This window comes from Pinus tabuliformis, chromosome 5_2, assembly GCF_031772625.1.
Source record: "Pinus tabuliformis cultivar Carrire ecotype Pingquan chromosome 5_2, CPIR1, whole genome shotgun sequence".
Taxonomy (NCBI): Eukaryota; Viridiplantae; Streptophyta; class Pinopsida; order Pinales; family Pinaceae; genus Pinus; species Pinus tabuliformis.
In genome coordinates, this window is record NC_142306.1 from 934,003,303 (window position 1) to 934,022,061 (window position 18,759).

Consider the following 18,759-nt stretch of genomic DNA (forward strand, 5'->3'; position numbering starts at 1 on the left):
GTTCGGTCCACGGGGCGGCGCCGGCCTCCAAGGGGTATATTGAGTGCCCGTGCAATTTAGTCACCGAATATCAAAAAGTTTTTGAAATATGTAAGACGTTTAATAATGAGAGCCCCCACTATGAATATTAAATTTAACAGGTGACATCAATTTGAAATTCCAAATTTACATGTACCAATTAATAGATTACACACAGAATCATCAAGTTGTATTAAAATTACTAATCTCAGAATAGTTACGGACTCTTAGTTTTTACTATGGTTTTACCACCATTCACTTTACACGCCCAAATTTTGACACCCATAAATTCATACAACATTCTGCAAATTGACATCATCAAATCTTCGAGAAAGGAATATTTTCAAAGCTGTCCGAATTTCTAGAATATTTTGGGGAGCTGCATGCTCGCGACTCGCGAGCGAGCCTATAAGAAAGGCAGGACCATAGTCCCAAATCTATGTGATTTTAAGCCGAATAATCGATTTATCAGAGATGGATTCAAGCATTGTCTACGTCAATTCGAAATGCCTCGCAACCTGCAACAAATGGAATCGTCTAACGGGGTGGTGGAATCCTCAAACGGGGTGGAGGAATCGTCTGAACAGCCACAAGCGGTTGGAATCCAGTCAAAAAAGTTTCAAAAAATCATGTAGACTACGATGCAACAAATCAGTAGCCCGCCCATTGGCGAGCGGACAGGCGGGAGTACCTCCGATGGCGTCCTCATGCACACTGGGGCGCCACCTGGCGCGGAGGCTCGTTGAGGTTGGGGTCACTGACGTGTTCTCCGTCCCTGGGGATTTCAATCTCACGTTGCTGGACCACCTGCTGGCGGAGCCGGGCCTCAATCTCATCGGCTGCTGCAACGAGCTCAGCGCCGGTTACGCTGCCGATGGGTACGCGCGATCCAGAGGCGTGGGGGCTTGCGTTGTTACGTTCACAGTCGGGGGACTCAGCATCATCAATGCGATCGCGGGGGCTTACAGTGAAAATCTGCCTGTCATTTGTATAGTCGGGGGTCCTAATTCTAACGACTATGGGACCAACCGCATTCTGCATCATACCATTGGGCTGCCAGACTTCAGCCAGGAGTATCGCTGCTTCCAGACGGTCACATGCGCTCAGGTCTCTGAAATTCTGTAGTATGTCACGTTGTACACGTGAATATATAGCACGTTGATTACGTTCTTTGAGTAGGCCTAAGGGTTTTAGAATTTGCAAACTGTGCAGGTTATTGTGAATCACCTGGATGATGCCCAGGAGCTCATTGACTATGCGATTTCTACAGCGCTTATGGAGAGTAAGCCTGTGTATATCAGCATCAGCTGTAATCTTGCTGCCATTCAACACCCCACTTTCAGTGGGGAACCTGTTCCATATTGTTTATCGCCCAGGTAAAAAATTCACTGAATTTCAGTAATGTATCTCCTCTCCGCTTTTCGCATCCTAGATTTTATTTTCTGACATGTTTCGTCTCTCCGCCATAGGAGCGCCATACTTTCCCTAACTGACCTCTCGATTCTAGTGGTGGGTATTATAATTTTTTTTAATAAGGTTCGTGGGTTTTACATTTTTTTAATAAGGATCATATCTACTGAATGTTGCTTTTGATGAAGTCGCACTTATGGTTGGTTTTGCTGTGAGAGGTTGTTTATGTGGTTTGCGATTTCGGAATACTTTGAAAATCACAGATTTTATTTTAAAATTTTGACTGAAATTAAACCATTGAACTTATTCATTTAAATTAAATTTCAAAATATTTTAAAATTTATAATTAATTTTTATATTAATTTTTTTTTTCAAATATATGAAACTTTTAATATTCCATCTCATCAAAATGGGTTAAAAATAAAGCAATCTCATTAAGGTTTTACTTATTTAATCAAAATTTCAAAATATTCAACCATCAGTTCTAATATTGGAGTTTTTAATATTTCATCTCATTAAAATCACTAAAAATAAATTCATATATATTTAATTTATTTCTATTAAATTTTCAAAATATTTTAAAAGAAATTCCTAATATCTATTTATTAGGGCATCTAATTTAGATATGTGTTAGAAATAAAGCAATATAGATAATACTATGAAATATATTTGACATTATTCACATCAAAATGATTTATTATATTTTTTTGTAAATTTAAATCTATTAAGTCCAAAAAATCAAATTATATCGTAATATCATTTACTCCAAATTACATCTTTTACAGATCTAGATTTAAAAATCAGGGCGAGTCATGGATTTTACTTTTTTACCCTTCCTTCGACAAACATCAATCCACCTACCTAGGCCATCCAACACAACAAAGAATGATATGTTGCTTCTTCAGATTGTTGAGAGAGTACCATTGCATCTCATTCAAACTCCTAATGTCTTTTTCACTATCATAATGATATGACTCATGATAGCACTTTTGCCCATAGATAGATGGAAAATGTTTTCTCATTGTCCTTTGCTGGCATAACATCCTCTATTGGAGGTTGCTTCAATGCAGCAAGGGAATGCCTATTGTCTTGAGAGGTTGAGGGGTTGGGAGATTGTTGTTGACTCTGAAAGTTGTTCATATTTTGACCTACAGGAATTTTAGACTCTACTGCTACCTTCAGATCTCTCCAACCACGGTAGCTTCATTGCGGTACCTTATTACATAAAACCCCTTTTGAGGAGGGGCACACAATCTGGAGGTGCCCAAGCTTTTGGAAAATTCTACATCTAAATGGTTGGATATATTCCTTTCCTTCGCACATTAGGAAGGTAGTATTTTCGTAATCTAATGGTTGGATATATTCCTTTCCTTCCCACATTAGGAAGGTTTTGTTTGGTAAAACCTCACTAAGGTCCACTTCCATGCATATGCATACATAACTTACAAAACCCTTTGCCAATATGTCACTATCTACTTTGATATAGTTGCCAATAGAGTCACTAATGTCCTCTAGGATCTCTGGCATGATCCAATGAAGAGGAAAGTTTGGGAGCCTAACCCAAATTGGAATAGGTAAGGACTTCATGGTTAGAGGATTAAAATCCAAGAACCATGGTTGATTTGAAAGACCTTCCCAGCCCCAAAACCAGGGCCCCAGATCAAAGAACTTATTCCGATTCTCCAAATCTTTAAAATAAACCATGAAGTAACCCTTTAAGGAGAAAAGAAGATCTATGTTCTAGGTCCAATTCTAGTAAACCCATTCTTTGAGGGCAAATGATGAAGGCTAGAAGCCATTAAAACAACGTATAATGGCTCAAATTTCAAGATATGCTGATCTTTTCTTATGAATGCTCTCATTCACCTCTAATGTTGGGATATTTGAAGAATGTTCCACCACAAAAGCCAAACCAGAAAGTTCCTTTGCAATCTGAGGATTTGGGTCTAGCTTTAGGGCTTCTTTGAAAGACATGGGTCATGAAGAAGAAAAGCCTCTGCCACCCCTAGCACTTCCTCACGAACCTACAACAAGGGATATAAATGCATCCTGTTTAATACTAGAAGCTCTTAGGTCACTTTCCAACTTCAACATCCTCCCTTCCAAGAGGAGTTTGAACGCTCCCATAGGTATACATGTATATTGTTGGATGTAGACAACAACAAAAGCTGTCATATCCTCCAATTTTTCCTTAAAACACAAACAAAATCCGGTCAGGGATCTAACAAAGATGGAGAACATTTGAATATCCTCAACCTCCACACCCCTCAGCGGACTCTCTGGTTGGAAGCTTTTGTTAAATAGATTTCATACTTAACCAAGCCCCAAATTGACTTGTCTGTTTGAATATTTGACAAACACTTTATCCTTCCTGCAATCAAAAGTTTTACACAACAATCCAACCATCACTGATCTAAGAAGCAATGTGTCAATGACTAGTGGAAGCTATATTCCAGAAACTCCGCAGTTTATCCATAATCCGCAATAAGAATCCCTTCCGGGAAATTTGACAAACATATTGTAGGAAACCATCCCACCTATATATTTGATTAGTCCAAGTGCACTGAGAAGCACATACGATGCTTGAGAATATGGGCAGGTTGTAAAGAAGACGCTAAAACCTTGAACTTTGTCAAGCCTCAAGCTCCCATTAAGACCAAAACAAGACAACCTAACCAAACTTGTACCAAAAATTCCTCTAATTGCATCAGTGCCATCTCCTCTTCCTAGGCTAAAAATCTTTGCATAATCTGCCATACCCAGACCATAGGCATAGGACTATGGAAGGGAGAGAGACTTCTCCTCATCGACATCCAAATCTCTAGGATTGAATCGATGGAACCATTGCAGTCTGCAACATAAACCTTGTATACGATGTTCACCATGTTATATTTCGTCCAAGTATTTGATGATATAAGTGTTTTAGTTGATATAGCCCATGAGCTCATTGACTATGCAATTTCCACAGCGCTTATGGAGAGTAAGCCTGTGTATATCAGCATCAGTTGTAATCTTGCTACCATTCAACACCTCACTTTCAGTGGGGAACCTGTTCCATATTGTTTATCGCCTAGGTAACAAATTCACTGAATTTCATTAATGTATCTCCTCTCCGCTTTACGCATCCTAGAGTTTATTTTCTAACATGTTTCGTCTCTCCACTATAGGAGCGCCATACTTTCATTCACTGCCCCAACTGACCTCCGGTTTCTAGTGGTGGGTATTATAATTTTTTTTTATCAAGGTTCATGGGTTTTACATTAATAAGGTTCATATCTACTGAATGTTGCTTTTGATGAAGTCGCACTTAGTGTTCGTTTTGCTGTGAGAGGTTGTTTATGTGGTTTGCGATTTCGGAATATTTTTGAAAATGACAAATTTTAAAATATTCTAAAAATTTGACTGAAATTAAACCATTAAACTTATTCATTTTCATTAAAATTTCAAAATATTTTAAAATTTATAATTAATTTTTTTTGGAATATATAAAACTTTTTAATATTCCATCTCATTAAAATGTGTTAAAAATAAAGCAATTTTATTAAGGTTTTATTCATTTAATCAAAATTTCAGAATATTCAAATTGAAGTTTTTAATATTCCATCTCATTAAAACCACTGAAAATAAAGTCATATATATTTAATTTATTTCTATTAAATTTTCAAAATATTTTAAAATCTACAATTACTTTTTATATTGAAATTCCTAATATCCATTTATTAGGGCATCTAATTTAGATATGTTTTAGAAATAAAGCAATATAGATAATACTATGAAATATATATGATTTATTTGACATTATTCACATCAAAATTAATTAGTATCTTTTTTTTGTAAATTTAAATCTATTAATTCCAAAAAATCAAATTACATCCTAATATCATTTACTCCAAATTACATCATTTACAGATCTAGATTTAAAAATCAGGGCGAGTCACGGATTTTACTTTTTTACCCTTCCTCCAACAAACATCAATCCAATTACTTGGGTCATCCAACACAACAAAGAATGATATGTTGCTTCTTCATATTGTTGAGAGAGTACCATTGCATCTTATTCAGTTGAACTCGTAATGTCTTTTTCACTATCATAATGATATGACTCATGATTGCACTTTTGCCCATAGATAGATGGAAAATGTTTTCTCATTGTCCTTTGTTGGGATAACATCCTCTGTTGGAGGTTGCTTCAATGCAGCAAGGGAATGCCTATTGTCTTGAGAGGTTGAGGGGTTGGGAGATTGTTGTTGACTCTAAAAGTTGTTCATCTTTTGACCTGCAGGAATTTTAGACTCTACTACTACCTTCAGATCTCTCCAACCACGATAGCTTCATTGTGGTACCTTATTACATAAAACCCATTTTGAGGACAGGCACACAATCTGGAGGTGCCCAAGCTTTTGGAAAATTCTACATCTAAAGACAGTATTTTCGTAATCTAATGGTTGGATATATTCCTTTCCTTCCCACATTAGGAAGGTTTTGTTTGGTAAACCCTCACTAAGGTCCACTTCCACACATATGCATACATAACTTACAAAACCATTTGCCAATATGTCACTATCTACTTTGATATAGTTGCCAATAGAGTCACCAATGTCCTCTAGGATCTTTGGCATGATCCAATGAAGAGGAAAGTTTGGGACCCTAACCCAAATTGAAATAGGTAGGGACTTCATGGTTAGAGGATTAAAATCCAAGAACCATGGTTGATTTGAAAGACCTTCCCAACCCCAAAACCAGGGCCCCAAATCAAATAACTTCTTCCGATTCTCAAAATCTTTAAAATAAACCATGAAGTAACCCTTCAAGGAGAAAAGAAGATCTATGTTCTAGGTCCAATTATGGTAACCCATTCTTTGAGGGCAAATGATGAAGGCTAGAAGCCATTAAAACAACGTATAATGGCTCAACTTTCAAAATATGTTGATCTTTTCTTATGAATGCTCTCATTCACCTCTAATGTTGGGATATTTGAAGAATGTTCCACCACAAAAGCTAGACCAGAAAGTTCCTTTGCAATTTGAGGATTTGTTAGGTCCCTATAATACTAGTGATTCCCCGATTACTATTGTCCTTGTATCCTTTATTATTATTGTTGTGCCCCTATTGTCCCCATATTGTTATTATTGCCTCATAGAATCCCTCTATTGTTATTTTTGTGGCTTTATATTATTATTGTTAGGTCGGCTTGGTTATATTGTGACCCCTTAGACTCCTATATATAGAAAGGAGGTTTTGTCATTTGAATCATCGAAGAATAGTTCATTTGTGTAATTGAAAGGAGGTTTCCCCCTCCAAGAGGCTGAATTCTAAGGCGTTGATCTATCTTTTCTATCTTTTTGTGAGCTGGTTTCATAACATTTGGTATCAGAGCTTTGGATTCTAGGGTTTCACTGCTCCAAACAGGTTATCGTGGCATTTGCGCTATAAAAAAATTTCTGCAACGTTTCAAACGCTAAAAAAAAACCATTTGGGTTGTAATCATTCTGAACCTCGGGTCTGAATTTCAAAGCTTTTGGCGCTATATTTGCGAAGATATGATCTGAGGAATTTGGCCTTTTTGCAACCTCCTGAATTACATTCCAAACAGGTGACCTGGGGAAAATCATCATAGCTTTTGTTTTGAGCATCAGATTTAAATTTCGTAAGAAGTTACAGAAAGAGGATGGACTGTAGTTTCATGTGTATATTTTTTAGATACTAAGGTCAAAACAGTGACACGTGGCACTTCATACAATTTCTCTCTTCTGAAAAGGTATATAATCAGGTCATCTTGGGAGATTGTGCATAACTCTTTCTTGGAGAATCTAAATTCAATCAGACTGGTGGCATTGGAAAGAGGACGCAAAGGGCTACTGCAGGTTGCAATTTCAGAACTGGAAGATCCGAAATTACAGAGATACATCAGATGCAATATCGAGCTCCTACAAAGTGAAAAAAGGTGTGTAGATTTTTTTAAATTTTTGCATAAGCTTGGTTTGAAAAATTAGTTTGAAGGAATTCAAAGGGAATAGTGAAGAATTATTAGCATTAATTAATGCCCCGAAGAAAGAAAATGGAAACACCTAGTAAGCAACCTGAAAGCTCTAGCATGACTCGTGAAGAAGAGGAAGAAATGCAACATGATATATCAAAATTACAAGACCAAGTACAACAAATTTCACTCTCACTAAAGGTAAATGAAGCCAAGATGAATGGCATGGAAGCTAATATGAATGGTATGCAAGTTAAGATGAATGTCGTGGAAGCTAAGATGGATGGCATGGAAGCTAAGATGAATGGCATGGACGATAAGATGCAAGAATTGAAGATAAATTTGAATAAGTTGCTACAAGAAACGGTCACTAATGGTGAAAGGGTAGTAAAGGAAAATCATGATGAGAACAAAGGAAATGTTAATCATTATTTCATAGACTCTAATGTTGGATTGAAGAACCACCATATTCCAAAAATCGATATGAGGAAGTTTGATGGCAAGGATCCCGCAACATGGATACTACAGATGGAGCAATTTTTCGATCTCCATAATGTGAAAAACACACAAAAGGTACGTATTGCAACTTTATATTTGGAACCAAATCAGTTTGTATGATATCGATGGCTTTGGTCTCATAAACAAATTGTCACTTGAGCAATTTTTACGAAATAAATGACAACACATTATGAGGATACAAAAAGCAACACCTTTTTTAGCTAATTGATAAGTCTCAAACAAAAGGGTTCAATGATGGAGCACATCGAGGACTTCCAAAAATTGAACATAAGGGTAAAAGATATTCCAGAGGAGCATAGGATTGATGTGTTCATAGGGACTTTAAAGAATAATATCCAACATGAGGTTCACCTTTGGGAACCTGATTCATTGGAGAAGGCATTCAGGTTGGCAAGAAAAATGGAAAGAAAATTTATGGCAACCAGGAAGCCTACTACTCACAACTATAAAGATGGAAGTGTTGCTGCCCCTAGCCTTCCACAACCTATAAGGTTGACACCACAACAATTGGAAGAAAAAAGAGCAAAAGGGCTTTGTTATAGTTGTGATAGCAAATACACTAAAAGTCATAAGTGTGCTAAGAAGAAATTATTCTACATAGATTGTGAAGAGGAGGAAGAGAAGGAACAAGAAATGTCAAAAGAAGAGGATATACTCCAGGAACAAACCCTAGATAAAGAAGAAATGAATCTGAACATATCTTGTAATGCATTGGCTAGAATTACCACTCCTCAAACTATTAAGATAGAAGGAAATATCAAGAAGAAAAAGGTAATAGTGTTGATTGATTCAGGAAGTACCCACAATTTTATTCATTGTAAGATAGCAAAAGAATTGAATTGCTTCCTATATCCAGTGCCAGAGTGTCAAGTGACGATTGCAAGTGGAGGAACCATAAATTGCTCTGGAAAGTGCCATAATATCAAGATATCCATGGGAGAATATGTATTGAATAGCCCAATGCTTTCCATTCCAATGGGAGGTGCTGATGTTGTACTAGGAATCCAATGGCTAGAATCCTTGGGTACAATAGCTTTTAATTTTCAAGAACTTTTCATGAAATTTTCTACGGAAGGAAAGGAAGTTGAATTAAGGGGTATTGCAGGGAAACCGGGAAAGATAATCAACTCTAACAGTATGACAAAGCTTCTAAAAAAGGAACAACGAGGAGTAATTTCACAATTATGTTCACTAGATGTTTCCACATCGAAATCATCTATTTCTCGAGATCTCCAAAAAGTCTTGGACAATCATTCCAAGGTATTTGAGACTCCCAAAGGTCTCCCACCTATTCGTGATCATGATCATGCTATTCATTTGATTCCAGAAGTGTTCCTCCAAACATCTGTTGGAAATAATACTGAGAGGGGGGGTGAATCAGTATTATCTAGCAATTTAACAAATCTTCCTTATTTGATCTTTTGAATTATTCTTGCATATCAGTACCATAAAATAATGAGCATGAACAAAGAAAATAGACAGTCACACCAAAGAACACAAGATGTAAGGTGGAAACCCAATGTGGGAGAAAACCACCTGCTGCAATATGTCTCTATCTTCTTTCAAGAAATTCTTTTTACAATGATTTTGTACTGGTGCAGTCCTCTACCAGTACGCAGGCTGCAACCTGCAGAGAGCTACAACTCTCTCTTGTTTTCCAGTTTCTCCTGGAAGGGATCTACAACCCCCTACTTCTTTTCATGAAGAATCAAATGATCAACAAGTATACAACAATTACAGTCCACTGCAGTTATCAGATCAGTAATTACAGAAACAACCCAGAACACCTTATGAACAGAAATATACAGTCAACAGATCATCTTAAGACAGGGACGCATATTTTCTTTCTGTGGCCTGCGACTGGACGCAGTCTACCTTCTGCTGCTCTGCGTGCAGACGCACTGTTCCTTTAAGCTTCGCTGCGTACCGGCGCACCCAGCAACACTATCGCGCCGCGTCTTTCGCTTCAGAGACGCACCCAATAACACAGTCGCGCCGCGTCCTTTGCCTCAGAGACGCACCTGAGCCCGGTCTTCCCTGCGTCTCGGCGCACTTTCCCTTCACTGAACCTGCGTCCCTTCAGATATAAAAGATATGAGGACTTCAGAACTGACCCAACCACTCAGATCTACAGATCTGATCATGCGCCAAAGAGATCACAGTCCATTAGAAGATTCGCCCTTATAGATCTGGACTAGATCTCACCAAAAGATATTCAACCAAGATGATACTCAATACAAATGAACTCCTTTGCTTTATATAAGCAAGCTCCTCCCCAAAACATGGAACAATACCACGAGCCGACACCATAGAAACACAAAACCGTCGGCTAGATACCACACAAGAAACCCCCACGTTCTTTTCTCTGCCTTGAAATGTGTGCACTGGGTGGACGCACCTCCTGAACGGCTGGCCTGCGTCCCTGGACGCGGGTTCTGCATGGTATACCTGCGGGGACGCACTTGCTGAACAGATTTCCTGCGTCCTTCTTGATCTACCACCTGAATGGGTTGCCATCAAGGACAACACCTGAATCATAATGCCAACAATCTCCCCCTTTGGACTTGATGGCAACCACATAATCTTCAGCTTCATTCTCCCCCTTTGACATCAAGGGCAAAGGGTATACTCCCCCTATGCTCATGCTCCTCCAGATCTGTAACAAATAACCAGAAATCCATCATGAAGGAGATAGAGACATATTGCAGCTATTTCCAAGATCTCCTTCTCCATAATGCCAACAATGCATTATGTGCTCCCCCTGAGCCTATACCACCAATAGGAAGATGATCAACAATAATATGATGCATCAACAACCCCCAGCTTTTGCCTGAGGTATTCAAAAGTGTCCCTGGGCAACAGTTTGGTGAAAATATCAGCAACTTGTTCCTTAGAAGGAACATACTCCAACTTGACCTTCTGTTCAAGTACTTGTTCCCGGAGAAAATGGTACTTGATTGGTATGTGCTTGGTTTTTGAATGCATAACCGGATTCTTTGAGATGCTGATTGCACTTGTGTTGTCACATAAGATAGGGATTGGAGGTGTACAAGTGATTTGATAATCCTGCAAAGTCTGCATCATCCAGAGGAGTTGGGTGCAACAAGATGCAGCAGCAACATATTCCGCTTCAGCTGTAGACAAGGCAATTGAACTCAGTTTCTTGCTGAACCAAGATACTAGTCTGGGACCCATAAAGAACGCACCACCACTTGTGCTTTTCCTGTCATCCACGCTTCCGGCCCAATCTGCATCTGTATAAGCATGAAGAGTGAGATCTGTATCTCTAGGATACCATAAGCCATAATTTTGAGTCCCTTGAAGATATTTGAAAATTCTCTTCACTGCTTGAAGATGAGTCTCCTTTGGATTTGCCTGAAATCTTCCAACTATTCCAACTGCATGCATGATGTCTGGTCGGGTACCTGTCAAATATAGTAAACTTCCAATCATAGATCTGTAGGTTGGTTGATGTACTGCTGCAGATTCATCATTTGCACTGAGACTACATCCTGTGACCATGGGTGTACATACTAGTTTTGCATCTTCCATGCCATATTTCTTCAAAATCTGCTTGAGATACTTGGTTTGAGATAAAAGGATTCCTCCTTCCTTTTGTTGGATTTGCAAACCAAGGAAGTATGTCAGTTCTCCTAGCAAGGACATTTCAAATTCTTTCTGCATGACCGAGGCAAAGCTTTGACTCATAGCTTCTTCATTGCTGCCAAAAATAATGTCATCTACATACACAACAAGTATTAGTAATTTGTCATTTTCAACTTTTATATATAGATTGCTATCTGCTGAACCTTTTGAAAAACCTTGTTGATGAAGATATTTGTCCAACCGGTAGTACCAAGCCCTTGGAGCTTGTTTGAGACCATAGAGAGCCTTTTTTAATCGGCATACAAGATTTGGATCATTTCCAAGAATGAACCCATCTGGTTGTTCAATGTACACTTCTTCATCCAAGTCTCCATTCAGAAAGGCTGATTTCACTTCCATTTGAAATACTTTGAAGTTCTGAAAACTTGAGAGAGCAAGGAACATTCGGATGGCCTCAAGTCTTGCAACAGGAGCAAAAGTTTCTTCAAAGTCTATTCCTTCTTGCTGCGCATACCCTTTACAAACAAGTCTGGCTTTGTTTCTAATTACTTCTCCATTTTCATTCATTTTATTTTTGAAGACCCATTTTGTTCCGATAACATTCTTATCCTTTGGTCTAGGAACCAGCTCCCAAGTGTTGTTCTTTTCGATTTGCTCAAGTTCTTCATCCATTGCTTTCACCCAACATTCATCTTTGCATGCCTCTTTCACATTTTGTGGTTCAGTAGAGGAGATTAATGCCAAATAGCTTGAAGCTTCTGCAACTGTTCTTCTAGTTTGTATACCTGCTTCTTTATGTCCCATGATCTGAGATTCTGGATGGTTCTTTTGAACATATCTGGATGGAGTCTTTTCTTCTATTCTTGTTCGTTCTTCTGCTTCTTCGTGAGGTTCTTCTTGAGATTCTTCTTGCGGTTCTTCTTCTTCATCATTCTGTCTTTGAGGGTAGCTTTCATCTTCTTCGATGTCTTCACGATGTATTTGCCTAGGAATGTATCCCTTCTCATCAACCACTACATCAATGCTGTCAACAATTCTGCCAAGTCTTTTATTGTAGCATTTGTATGCTTTGCTATGTGGAGAGTAGCCAAGAAGAATTCCTTCATCTGCTCTAGGATCAAGTTTGCCAAGCTGCTCCTCAGTATTCTTGATATAGCATTTGCTCCCAAAGATTTTGAAGTGCTTTACCGAAGGAGTTTTACCACTCCAGAGCTCATGAGGAGTTTGAGTGCTGTTCACCCGGACATTTGTCTTGTTGAGAATAATAACCGCCGCATGTGCAGCTTCACCCCAGAAGGTTGCAGGAGTTCCTGATTCATCAAGCATAGCACGAGCCATTTGTTGGATTGTTCTGTTCATTCTTTCAACTACTCCATTTTGCTGAGGAGTTCTAGCTGTAGAAAATTCTCTCCTTATCCCATGTTCATCACAGAAATCGAAAAATTCATTTGAAGTAAATTCCCCACCTCTGTCGGATTTGAGGCACTTAATTTTGTGACCTGATTCATTTTCAACCAAAGCTTTGAAGGATTTGAATTTTTCGAATGCTTCATCTTTGTGCTTCATAAGTCCTAACCAAACAAACCTGGAGAAATCGTCAATAAATAATATCAAGTATTCCTCTCCTCTAGGTGTTCTTTTTCTGAATGGTCCACATACATCTGTATGTACTAGCTCAAGAGGCATGCTGGCTGATCCTTCTTTCTCTGGAAAGTTAGTTCTGGTTTGTTTTCCAAACTGACATGATCTGCATATGGTGTTGTCAGGAATTTTGATATCTGGAAGATCGCGAACTGCCTGATATTTGCAAGCTTTCCTTATTTGTGAGAAGCTTAGATGTCCCAACCTTCGATGCCATAACCAGTGTTCTTCATCCTTGCTTAGATAGCATTGTTGTTGTCCTTCATCAAATATGTATAGATTATTTGGAGTTCTTTTTCCTTTGAGAACTGTTTTACCTGTATCAAGATCACGAACAAGACATCCATTTGATCTGAATATAACCTCTGTTCTTTGATCACACATCTGGATGACACTTAGTAGATTATGTTTCAATCCATCAACAAACAAAACATTTCCAGCCTTAACATCTTCTTTTAAAGGAGCAATACATTTTCCTTTTATAGTTGCAGGAGTATCATTTCCAAAAGAGACTTTCTTTCCCTTTTCTAGACTAGAATAAGACTCAAGTTTTTCTTTATCACCTGTCATATGCTTCGAACATCCACTGTCAATGTACCATAGATTTTCTTGTCCTTCTGCATAAAATGCTATCCCACATCTTTCTGTTTGAGGTTCCTTTATTCTCCATGTTTTGGTGCCTGAGGCTTGTTCCTTTTTCCGCTCTTGTACCTTTCTTTCCGGAAACCTGCTTCTGCATTCAAAGTCTTCATGTCCAAAATTATTGCAAATAGAACATTCAACTTCATTTTCAAGAGCTGAAAAGTTGTTATAGGTCCTTTTTGTAATCCCTGTCATACTTCTTTGTTTTTGAGCTTCCCTAGTCATGATTGTTTTATACGCAACACATTGAGCTGCTTTGTGACCAAAGTTATGGCAAGAAAAGCATTGTCCATTGAAGAAGCTTCTGCGATTATTGAATCTACCAGCCAACTGATTGTAATTTCTATTTTCATCTATTCTTGAACCAAATTGAGAAGATTTTACCTGTGGCTGGTTGTGGCTTTTGTTCACCCTTAAGCTGGATTGCCCCTGATAGTTTCTGTTTGACATTTGTCCCTGCTTTACCTGATGATCTTCCTTGTGCTCTTGCTCATTTCTTCTTGCTGCATCAAGATAACTTTTTGAAGTGGATGCTTGAGAAGTTTCTCCATTATAGCCCAGACCTGTCTTATTTAGTGGAGACCGCTGCACACTGATAATCTCATCCAAAGTTTCAGATCCTTTGACAAACTTGAGATTAATAGTTTTTGTTTTCTCAATTTCTTTTCTAAGACCAACAATTTCACCTTCTAATTTTTCAAGATGTTTTTCCTTTTCATCAATTTGAAATTGTAGAGTATCAATAATCATGTTCTTTTCTTCTATACATCTCTTGAGTCTAGTAATTTCATCATAAAGGTTATCCACATCTACAGCATCCTCATAATCATCATCTTCAAATGCCATTAACAACCTATATTTATTACCTTGTTCATCTTCATCACTGTTTGATAAGCCATCACTATCTTCATGGGTGTAGTAGCTTTTCTTATTTGCACTTTGTTTCTTGTTCCATCTAACTGGTTCCTTTCCTTTATCCTTATAAGAGCATTTTGCAGCATAATGACCTACTCTTCCACAAGCAAAGCATTTGAAAGGTAGCTTACCTCTGAACCTTCCAGAACCCCTTTGAAGATTTCTGACAAAATTTGATTCTTCTTCCTCTTCTTCTAGAACATGGCTTGCTTCATAGTGATCTTCTTTGCCTGATGCTTTAAAAGCAGCCTCCCTTCTGTCTGATGGTCCTCCCTTTCTCATTTCATAAGCAGTTAGAATTCCATGTAGCTGAGACATAGTGAGAACACGGAGATTTTCTTTTTCTTCTATTGCAGATACTTTGGATTCAAACTTGGGGGATAATGATCTTAGAATCTTTTGAACTACTATAGACTCCTTTATTTCTTCACCCAAATTTTTCATGCAATTTACAATCTCATCTACCCGAAGAAAATAATTAGCCACACTTTCATCATTATACATCTTGAGAGTCTCATATTGAATCCTGAGAGTTTGAAGTTTAGCTTGTTTTACCTGTTCATCTCCTTCATAGCTTGTGATCATTTTGTCCCATATTTCTTTTGCTGATTTGAAGTGCATTACCTTCATGAATTCTATTTGGGATATACTTCCTAATAGAGTACTGACTGCTTTTGCATTTGTTTCATACTTCTTTTTCTCAGCTGGATCTGTAGGAGTAGCTGAAGGAAAAGCATAGCCTGTTTCTACAATGTCCCAAACTTCAGTACCAAGAGATTGAAGATATGCAGTAACTCTTACCTTCCAATAATTGAAGTTTGTCCCATCAAAAACCGGTGGCCTGATTGATGCTTCTCTCTCGTAGTTGCTCATGATGAACGATCTACCTTCAAGCGATTAAGCTTTTCTGAAGGACCTGCTCTGATACCAATTGTTGGAAATAATATTGAGAGGGGGGGTGAATCAGTATTATCTAGCAATTTAACAAATCTTCCTTATTTGATCTTTTGAATTATTCTTGCATATCAGTACCATAAAATAATGAGCATGAACAAAGAAAATAGACAGTCACACCAAAGAACACAAGATGTAAGGTGGAAACCCAATGTGGGAGAAAACCACCTGCTGCAATATGTCTCTATCTTCTTTCAAGAAATTCTTTTTACAATGATTTTGTACTGGTGCAGTCCTCTACCAGTACGCAGGCTGCAACCTGCAGAGAGCTACAACTCTCTCTTGTTTTCCAGTTTCTCCTGGAAGGGAGCTACAACCCCCTACTTCTTTTCATGAAGAATCAAATGATCAACAAGTATACAACAGTTACAGTCCATTGCAGTTATCAGATCAGTAATTACAGAAACAACCCAGAACACCTTATGAACAAAAATATACAGTCAACAGATCATCTTAAGACAGGGACGCATATTTTCTTTCTGTGGCCTGCGACTGGACGCAGTCTACCTTCTGCTGCTCTGCGTGCAGACGCACTGTTCCTTTAAGCTTCGCTGCGTACCGGCGCACCCAGCAACACTATCGCGCCGCGTCTTTCACTTCAGAGACGCACCCAATAACATAGTCGTGCCGCGTCCTTTGCCTCAGAGACGCACCTGAGCCCGGTCTTCCCTGCGTCTCGGCGCACTTGCCCTTCACTGAACCTGCGTCCCTTCAGATGTAAAAGATATGAGGACTTCAGAACTGACCCAACCACTCAGATCTACAGATCTGATCATGCGCCAAAGAGATCACAGTCCATTAGAAGATTCGCCCTTATAGATCTGGACTAGATCTCACCAAAAGATATTCAACCAAGATGATACTCAATACAAATGAACTCCTTTGCTTTATATAAGCAAGCTCCTCCCCAAAACATGGAACAATACCACGAGCCGACACCATAGAAACACAAAACCGTCGGCTAGATACCACACAAGAAACCCCCACGTGCTTTTCTCTGCCTTGAAATGTGTGCACTGGGTGGACGCACCTCCTGAACGGCTGGCCTGCGTCCCTGGACGCGGGTTCTGCATGGTATACCTGCGGGGACGCACTTGCTGAATAGATTTCCTGCGTCCTTCTTGATCTACCACCTGAATGGGTTGCCATCAAGGACAACACCTGAATCATAATGCCAACAACATCAGGTCGTACAGATATCCTTATGCCCAAAAGAGTGAAATTGAACGTATGGTTGCATAAATGCTAGAGGCTGGTATAATTCAACCTAGTCAAAGTTCTTTCTCTGCTCCTATAGTATTGGTGCACAAGAAGGATGGATCATGGCGCATGTGTCCGGATTATAGGGAGCTCAACAAGCTCACTATTAAAGATAAATTTCCCATTCCTGTCATTGATGAATTATTGGATGAATTGCATGGATCAATTTACTTCACCAAGTTGGATCTTCATTTAGGATATCATCAAATCAGAATGAAGACTGAAGACATTTTGAAAACAACATTTAGAACTCATGAGGGTCATTATGAATTTTTGGTCATGCGTTTTGGCCTTACCAATGCACCTTATACATTTCAAGGTTTGATGAATTCCATTTTCAAACCCTTCCTTAGAAAATTTGTGTTAGTATTTTTTGATGATATACTAATCTACAACAACTCTTGGAAGGATCATGTTGGGTCATATTGTATCTCATGAAGGTGTTAAGGTAGACCCTAGAAAAATTAAAGCCATTAAGGAATGGAAAATCCCCACATCCTTAAAGCATCTGCGAGGATTTCTTGGGTTGACAGGGTATTATCGCAAGTTTGTTAAGAATTATGGGAGAATAGCAGCACTTCTAACAACATTATTGAAGAAAGATGAATTTTCATGGACTCCAGAAGCAACAAAGGCCTTCGAACATCTTAAAGAGGCAATGTGCCAAGCACTAGTATTAACTACACCGGACTTCACAAAAACCTTTATTGTGGAATGTGATGCTTCAAGAATTGGAATTGGTGCTGTTTTAATGCAAGATGAAAGACCCATTGCTTTCGAAAGTCGTCCAATCAAGGGAAAGTATTTACACAAAGCTATTTATGAAAAGGAAATGTTCTACATGCACTCAAGAAATGGCGACCCTACCTAATGGGAAGACACTTCAAGGTAAAAATGGACCATGATAGCCTTAAATACTTTTTAGAACAAAGATTAACCTCTAAAGAGCAACAAAAATGAGTCACAAAGATGTTGGGTTATGACTTTGAAATCATCTACAAAAAAGGGAAGAAAAATGTTGTGGCAGATGCACTGTCAAGAAAGGATGAGGATGTGGAAGCATTGTTGTGCGCCATTTCTATTATCCAACCAGATTGGATAAACGAAGCAAGGGAGGAATGGAAGAATGACGAAGAAGTGTGGGCACTTATTCGAAAGTTAAAACAAGATTCCAGTACATCTGATACATTTAGCTAAAAAAATGATTCATTATGGTACAAAGATCACTTATACCTTTGTAAGAATTCCCAACTCAAACAAAAGATTCTTATGGAATTGCACACTTCTCCCTTAGGAGGGCACTCAGGATTTTTAAAAACTTACCATAGGGTTAAGAAGGAATTTTTTTGGGATGGCCTTAAATCGGATATTCAAAAGTTTGTGACGGAATGTTTGGTTTGCCAACAAAATAAAGTTGAAACAATTAAGACCCCAGGTCTATTACAACCTTTATCCATTCCAAGCCAACGTTGGGAGGAGGTTTCAATGAATTTTATCACAGGTTTACCCAAGCTGAAGGAAAGAGTGTCATCATGGTGGTAGTTGACAAACTTACCAAGTATGCACACTTTGTGCATTATCACATCCATTTAAAGCCAGTATAGTTTCTACTACATTTATGGAAACAATTCAAAAGCTACATGGAAACCCAAAGATTATCGTAAGTGACAGAGATCCCATTTTCACTGAAAATTTTTGGACAAAATTATTTTCTTGTCTTAGTACTCAGTTAGCTCATAGCTCATCTTATCATCCTCAATCTGATGGGCAAACTGAGATAGTAAACAAAAGTTTGGAAGGATATCTTCGTTGCTTTG

At 38.4% G+C, this 18,759-nt stretch overlaps 1 protein-coding gene across 1 annotated transcript in view; it reads left to right on the top strand.

Moving 5' to 3' along the window:
• The first annotated feature begins 673 nt into the window (after positions 1-673).
• Positions 674-18,759, top strand: part of LOC149162326 (pyruvate decarboxylase 2-like) — a 38,614-nt gene continuing 20,528 nt past the window's right edge. Inside the window, exons 1-2 of the mRNA XM_089435666.1 lie at positions 674-1,125; positions 1,231-1,394. Coding sequence (XP_089291792.1) covers positions 715-1,125; positions 1,231-1,394 — 575 coding nt within the window. The 5' untranslated portion in view covers positions 674-714. The remainder of the gene's footprint in view (positions 1,126-1,230; positions 1,395-18,759) is intronic.